The sequence below is a fragment of the Palaemon carinicauda genome, chromosome 8, assembly GCF_036898095.1.
Source record: "Palaemon carinicauda isolate YSFRI2023 chromosome 8, ASM3689809v2, whole genome shotgun sequence".
Lineage (NCBI taxonomy): Eukaryota > Metazoa > Arthropoda > Malacostraca > Decapoda > Palaemonidae > Palaemon > Palaemon carinicauda.
The window spans coordinates 135,802,530-135,810,029 of NC_090732.1; the positions used below are offsets into that span (position 1 = coordinate 135,802,530).

General features: G+C 33.1%; 1 protein-coding gene across 2 annotated transcripts in view; it reads right to left on the reverse strand.

Annotated features, from left to right (window-relative positions):
• Positions 1 to 7,500, reverse strand: part of LOC137645956 (solute carrier organic anion transporter family member 74D-like) — a 91,736-nt gene that overhangs the window by 9,623 nt on the left and 74,613 nt on the right. For both annotated transcript variants that reach the window (XM_068379028.1, XM_068379029.1), the window contains exons 4-10: positions 6,473 to 6,619; positions 4,984 to 5,169; positions 3,897 to 3,980; positions 3,385 to 3,480; positions 3,127 to 3,232; positions 2,172 to 2,545; positions 1,602 to 1,766 (exon numbers count right to left, since the gene is read on the reverse strand). In XM_068379028.1, the coding sequence (XP_068235129.1) occupies positions 1,602 to 1,766; positions 2,172 to 2,545; positions 3,127 to 3,232; positions 3,385 to 3,480; positions 3,897 to 3,980; positions 4,984 to 5,169; positions 6,473 to 6,619 (1,158 nt within the window). The remainder of the gene's footprint in view (positions 1 to 1,601; positions 1,767 to 2,171; positions 2,546 to 3,126; positions 3,233 to 3,384; positions 3,481 to 3,896; positions 3,981 to 4,983; positions 5,170 to 6,472; positions 6,620 to 7,500) is intronic.

Below are 7,500 nucleotides of genomic sequence, written 5' to 3' on the forward strand. Positions count from 1 at the left end.
TGCTTGCCAAACACTCTTGTTAACCCTTGCTGCGACCCACCACAGATCACTAACTACTATGTACATTGATTACTGCTTAAGTCTACAGATCATGATTTAACGATTCTTATCGCTTATGAGTGCCAGAGGTAAGAGACAGAACAATGTCCTAGAGACTATACATATTTTATATAATCAGTACCCATGCCACATCTTCACCCAAGCTAGAACCAAAACAACCAGGAAATGGCTACTCGGCAAGTAAACTTAAAACCCAACCTCACCCCCCATCCCTAGCTCACAGGGACAGTGAGACTGTGATCTACAAACCGTATATGGTTTTCCATTTGTCGAAACTCCTCACTTATCACATCTTACATCACATACACTATGTAAACAGCAAACAGTATAGGCTACAACTCAAAAGCTTCAAAACATTTTTTTTCTTTTTTTTCATAATCTTTTTCCATACTTTACTTCAGTAAAGGAGAGTTGGTTGAACAATACATTATTATATCCTCATCTTGGCTTCCACAGACAACTCAGGACTCATACCAATCTCTTACAAACATCTGGTTACCTTTCTTGTTTTTATCTATGACTCATCTCCTCTCTCGTCTCACCATTATCTGCCATATTTACCAAAATATATCTATAGGAATCACTGGGCCTGGGAGGACATTCAGTTCTCACGTGCAAGCAGGGAAAATCCCTGCAGTTGCGGTATGAATTAAAAGCTAAGAGGTTGGATAGCAAGATGGGTGAACGGAAACAGGAATGGAAGAAGTATGATAGAAGCCTAAAATTGAGTGCAGCTAAGGGCCAAAGAGACCCTGCAAAGAGATTTTAAGCAATACCTACAGTACATGACTTGAGGAGTAATGACAGCAGCATCCCCATAAGGGGCCATCTACAAAGATTGCAAACAGTTACGAATACAACACATTCTTAGTTCGGACCCTCTTTTTGAATTCCTCTCGGCAGCCTACTTTCTTTAATATATAATCTTGACATCCTCTACAGTGCCTCTCTCTCTCTATTTCACAAGGAGATTTTTTCCTTAACTTTCAAATTCTCACATAATTGTCTCACAACAAAAACTTATTCTGCACACCCAATTTCTTGCCTACACCTAGACTGTTCTTACACTATCAGTTTCTCTACTAGCTGTCTTATTTTCTAAATCCCAATCCCATCCTACATTTTCTAAGGTAAACTAGCTAACATTATGCCGTATATTTCATACAATAACCTTTATAAATTTTACCGTTACACAAAAGAACATTTAATCCTCTTGTACATTCACTTGGGACATTTCCTTCAGACAAAAATAGCTTACAAATCTTACTGCGCATCTTAATCACACAATCACCACCACACTGCACCATCTCAATTTTGTAATTCCATCAACTGGCATGTATCCTTTTCCCAACCCTTACTCGCCTGTCTTACATACTCGACATTCACAAGCAGAAAAGCCTTCCACTAAAGCTCTTTAGTCTTGCATCACTCAACTCTACTGCTCTTCTATCCTCCATATTCGATAAATCTTCTATGTATATATGCATACGTATGAAGCAACTAAAAAAAATTCTACATTAATATATTCTCATAATAGTTACCAGAGAAAAAAGCTGAAGATGACTTGGTAATCCTGAACTGATGCTCTTGGTACTTGGCAAGCCACATGATCAGACCTAGCTCGGCAATTAGCACCAGAAAGTCGCTGAGAGAGAGAAACACCAAAACGGGATTCTTCGAAAGACGTTTTAGGGCATTCAAAAATTCTGAAATGAAAAAAAAGATAACTCTTCTGGTGAACTTCTGAGTTTTATCAGTGTTCGGTTTGTTTCTAAGTGGTGATAAAAAAAGCCAATCTTGTTGAAAATTTTCCCTATAAAGAAATGAATAGTTTTTTCTCTTATGTCTTAGGTATATTTGTGTGATCAATATTCTTTACCGTTCATATTATTCGTATGAACGACTAACTTGCACTGGGACAAGTTTAAAAAAAATCAATTTAGGAAATTCTTTTATGATTTTAATTTACGAATGAAATTATTGATATCCAAACTATCATTTCGGTATAATTACTTGATATACACCAGTATATTGATTTCAGAACTATTCTTGTTCAAGTACCTAAATTTAACATACAAATGATGAAAACTATATAATAGTCATATTCTTACCTTTACCGGTGTTCTTGTGATTCTCCGGCATGAAGTTTTTCAAGGCATTTTTCTTTCCTTCAAAAACAGCTTTATCCTGAATGGCCCCTTGATCACTAAACCCATCGGTATTAGAATAACCATCATCTGCTTCTAACTGCCTGTCAAAGTCGTTATCGATAGCGGCCCAGCGGCTAACGATATGTCCATTGTGATGCCCACGAGTCATATGACCATTGCTTCCAATGTTAATCTTATAGGGAGGGTAAACTTCACTGGTGGGGATGACGGAAGTTTTCACCAGGTCTTCACCAGAGAGCTGTCTGCTGGCGACTCCGTTTTCCTTGGCTGCACATACCTCGGAATCCTTGGCTGGTTCTGGTCGTCTCAGTTTCCTTTTTACAAAAGAAAGAATAAAGTTAAGTTCCCTGAAGTACTCCCGTTTATCTAACACGTGGCTTACAATACTCGTCGAGAAGGAGCTAGAGCTGGCTCAAGGTCAGGATTGGATTGGATTTATGAATTGAGGTTACATGGGCCAGCGATGGGGCCTGTGAGGTCATTCAACTAAGGAAAACCCCTGTAGCTGCACTATGAAGTAAAAGTTATAAGAAGTTGGGCAGTAAACAACATGAGGTAGAACAACGATTGGCATTACCCAACCCTCGAGACACAATGTCAGCTTAATCTAATAATAGCAACAAAACGTTAACTGTGACGATATTATGGGCTTTTTATCAACAAGTATAAGCACCACTCATAAAGAGATGACAAGCCTAGCATTGTTTATGAAGAAATTAAAGATATACTGAAAGTTTGTTTTTCAACGACTTGACGCAAATAAAACAAATATTTTCGTGAACACAACTTCTCAGCTTCTATCAACTGTGCTTGTTTTGCCTTGTAACAAACTCAAAGATACTGTTACTGAAAAGTAGGCTTTGAAACCAAGCTTCCTCCAAGGGAAAGTCCTTACCTCGGGAAAAATGAAAGGGTGAACGCGTATGCCAGCATCAGGCTGGAGAAAACTAGTGGTCCCGTCCACCAAGCGCCGATCCAGCGAGGGTCGTGAGGCGTTATTCCTGAAGAGAAAGAAGAAAGGGCATTGCAAACATGGGCGTAAAGTATTATCAAATTTATCAATACTTTGCAATATTTGTATTCCATCCATATATCAAGTTTTCTCCCATTCAATTATGAATGCAGCTTCAAGTTATATATCAAAGTGACTTACCAAAATTCTCCCCTGGGTAGACATACGTATTCAGAGCTAATGCCGAGAGAGAGAACCCAATGGTTGGACCCAGGATGCGAACTGACGTGCTGATTGCTGTGGAAAAGTAGCATCATTCATTTAAGTTTAATCACTGTTCAACGTGCATATATATATATATATATATATATATATATATATATATATATATATATATATATATATATATATATATATACACACATATATATATATATATAAATATATATATATATATATATATATATATATATATATATATATATATATATATATATATAAATATATATATATATATAAATATATATATATATATAAATATATATATATATATATATATATATATATATATATATATATATATATATATCAACCTCGAAAATATACTTTTTCCAAAATTATGTCTTCATATCTCATTTCTTCTGGTGAGAGAGAGAGAGAGAGAGAGAGAGAGAGAGAGAGAGAGAGAGAGAGAGAGAGAGAGGACGGCTTACCAAAATAAATAGGAGCAGATTTTTTGGAGACGCTGTCATCTATGTAGGGTGCACCCACGATGTAGAGAATGGTGCCCGAGAGTGCTGGAATTGTGTCAGAATAAAAAATATTATTTCTTAGTGACAAACAAATATTGCAGAGTAGGCGCTCACGCACAAACGCATGGACACGAACACGAACCACACACACACAAACACGCATATATATATATATATATATATATATATATATATATATATATATATATATATATATATATATACACATACTGTACATATATATAAATATATATATATATATATATATATATACATACTGTACATATATATATATATATATATATATATATATATATATATATATATATATATATATTTATATATATATATACACATACTGTACATATATATATATATATATATATATATATATATATATATATATATATATATACACACACATATACACATACTGTACATATATATAAATATATATATACACATACTGTACATATATATATATATATATATATATATATATATATATATATATATATATATATATACACATACTGTACATATATATATATATATATATATATATATATATATATATATATATACATACTGTACACACATATAATATATATATATAAATATATATACACACATATACACATACTGTACATATATATATATATATATATATATATATATATATATATATATATATATATATATATATATATATATATTATATATATATATATATATATATATATATATATATATATATACACACATACTGTACATATATACAAATATATAATATATATATATATATATATATATATATATATATATATATATATATATATATATATATATATATATATATATTTTCCTGATTTTTAAGCTTTAATCTTTAGGTATAAGGGCAAAAAATATTGAACATTATTGGAATTGTTGAAATAATCCTATGACTACTATTAACGTGCGTGGGTTTTTTTTTTTTTTTTTTTTTTTTTTTTGTATGAGGTAAGCACGATTGCCTTCTTTGGAATGACTTGGTCCTGTGAGTACTCACCTTTAAACATAAACCCCATCAGCCAAAGGAAGAAAGCGAGATTATTGGAGCTCTGGCAACTTGGCTGACTTTCGACCGTGTAAGACGCCAAGTCGAGGCTGGATGTCGTCGTTGCGTTGAGAAACTGGAAGTTGATGATGTCCTGGACGTCGCAGAATTTCTTGCTATTGTCCAAGAGTCCTGATTCTGAAAGAAAGGAGTGGCAGCTTTAAAAACTAGTTCACAATTAGGGGGATGAATTTGTAAAATGAAAAAATGTTAGATTAGATTATTCAAATGTTTAAAACAGACGTTGATTTTTATAGGTATTTGTGGGAATCAAATTTTTTCGTCTTGCCACTCATGAAGAACTAGAACAGATTTATTTTACCTAATTAAACTTAACAAATAAACTTATGCTATTGAGCAACGAACTGGTCAGTGATGTAGGATATATACAGTACTTGAACCGTTTTACATCAAAATTTAAAATACATAGTAAATTTAAATAATTGATGTTTCACTGTTATATATTATTCAATAAACAAGTAAATGCCATCAAAGAATGAATACTAATTTTCTCGCCGTGATCCTTTATACTTATTCCCTGAAGACGTCTAAAAGGAAAACTGAACGAGCAATAGCGTGGAAGCAGAGACTCCATTTTCAGCAAGATTGAAAAGGATTTCACACAAGCATCTGGATTAATCGTAGCAATTTCAAAGATGAATATCGAACGGTTTTAAGCCATTGTCGTATATTTCAGTGCACACATAAGAACTGAGGATGAGGACACAAACGAACAAAGTAACACCCTACTTATCAATCACATTAAAGAGCAAGGTAACAGCATACTTGCCAGTCACATTATAGAGAAAAGTAACAGCATACTTACCAGTCATATTAGAGAGAAAAGAAACCGCATAATTATCAGTCACATTAAAGAGCAGAGTAACAGCATACTTACCAGTCATATCAAAGAGAAGACCAACAGCATACTTATCAGTCACTTTAAAGAGCAAAGTAACAGCATAGTTATCAGTCACTTTAAAGATCAAAGTAACAGCATACTTATCAGTCACTTTAAAGAGCAAAGTAACAAAGTAACAGCATACTTATCAGTCACTTTAAAGAGCAAAGTAACACCATACTTATCAGTCACTTTAAAGAGCAAAGTAACACCATACTTATCAGTCACTTTAAAGAGCAAAGTAGCAGCATACTTATCAGTCACTTTAAAGAGCAAAGTAACAGCATACTTACCTGTCACTTTACATAGTAAATACCATTGGCAGCTGCTAGGCCAAGGTATTTAAGTCTAGTGCTATGAGTACTGAATGAGAACCATGTTACGTTTTGCAAAACATTTCACACATTTTGTGAAAGAAACCAATTTTTTTTTTTTTTTTTTTTTTTTTTTTTTTTTTTTTTTTTTTTTTTTTTTTTTTTTTTTTTTTTTTTTTTTTTTTTTTTTTTACGGAATCCACTTTAAACCATTCCACTGACTTACCGGAGAGAGTTGGCGCTGGATAAATGAGAAATGTTAGGAATATCAGCAAGACGCCCAAGCCTCCGATGGCAGCTCCAATCCCCAGCCATCTCGGTCGGTTTCCCTTTCCTCCGAGGTAACTCAGCAGGACTGTTGTGATGATGGGGCCTGTTGTCGATACAGTGAAGTACAATGTATTCTTCTCCATGTACTGGGAATCAAAAGTTTTTATAGCAATGTGATTCGTAAAAGAAGGAAGCCTACTGTTTCCTTTTTTTCTTTTACAATGTGCTTTCATCATAGCCTGATATAACAAATCCTGCATTGGTAAACAAGCACTTTTAAGACGTTTGCATTTCAAAAGAAGACATTTCATGAATTATGTTTGAACATAACAAAATATTATTAAAGATAAATATGTGAAGAAAAAACATTTATCATCGCCAATAACGTTTAAGGCCACGAAACTTGTTTGCCAAATTTCCATCACAACGCTATTCTACAAAGCTTCTAAACACCACCTTTTTTTATCACTTATCCACATTTCCACCATTTTCTCCACGGAGGCTGTTCTTAACATTATGCAAGTTATATACAATTGAGTCCCCTATGGATTCGCCTGTATTACTTTGGTCCCTTCTTGACTCTTATACAGTTTAAAACACACATATAGGATAAATTGAGAAAATACAAGATCCGGAAAAACACATACTTGTGTATATTGGCCCAACGAATAACAAACGATTCTAAATGATTAAGCAATCATTCTATCACCAATTAACTAAATGATCCTACATGATCAACTCACAGACCTCTCTCCCTATTCACCAATACAAGTTCTGATTTCTATCCGGTTATTGGAGAGCTAAAATCATCCCAAATTTATTGGGAAAAAACCTAAGAACCTGGCGTTACGAAAGAAATTAAATATTGTGATGAAGATAAATCGATCGAGCTTCATCTTATTGAACAATTAGAAAAAATATTTGCATACATAGCTCTTGTTTTAGAAGAAAATAATAAGAAACTCTTCAGGACTACAGAAGCAA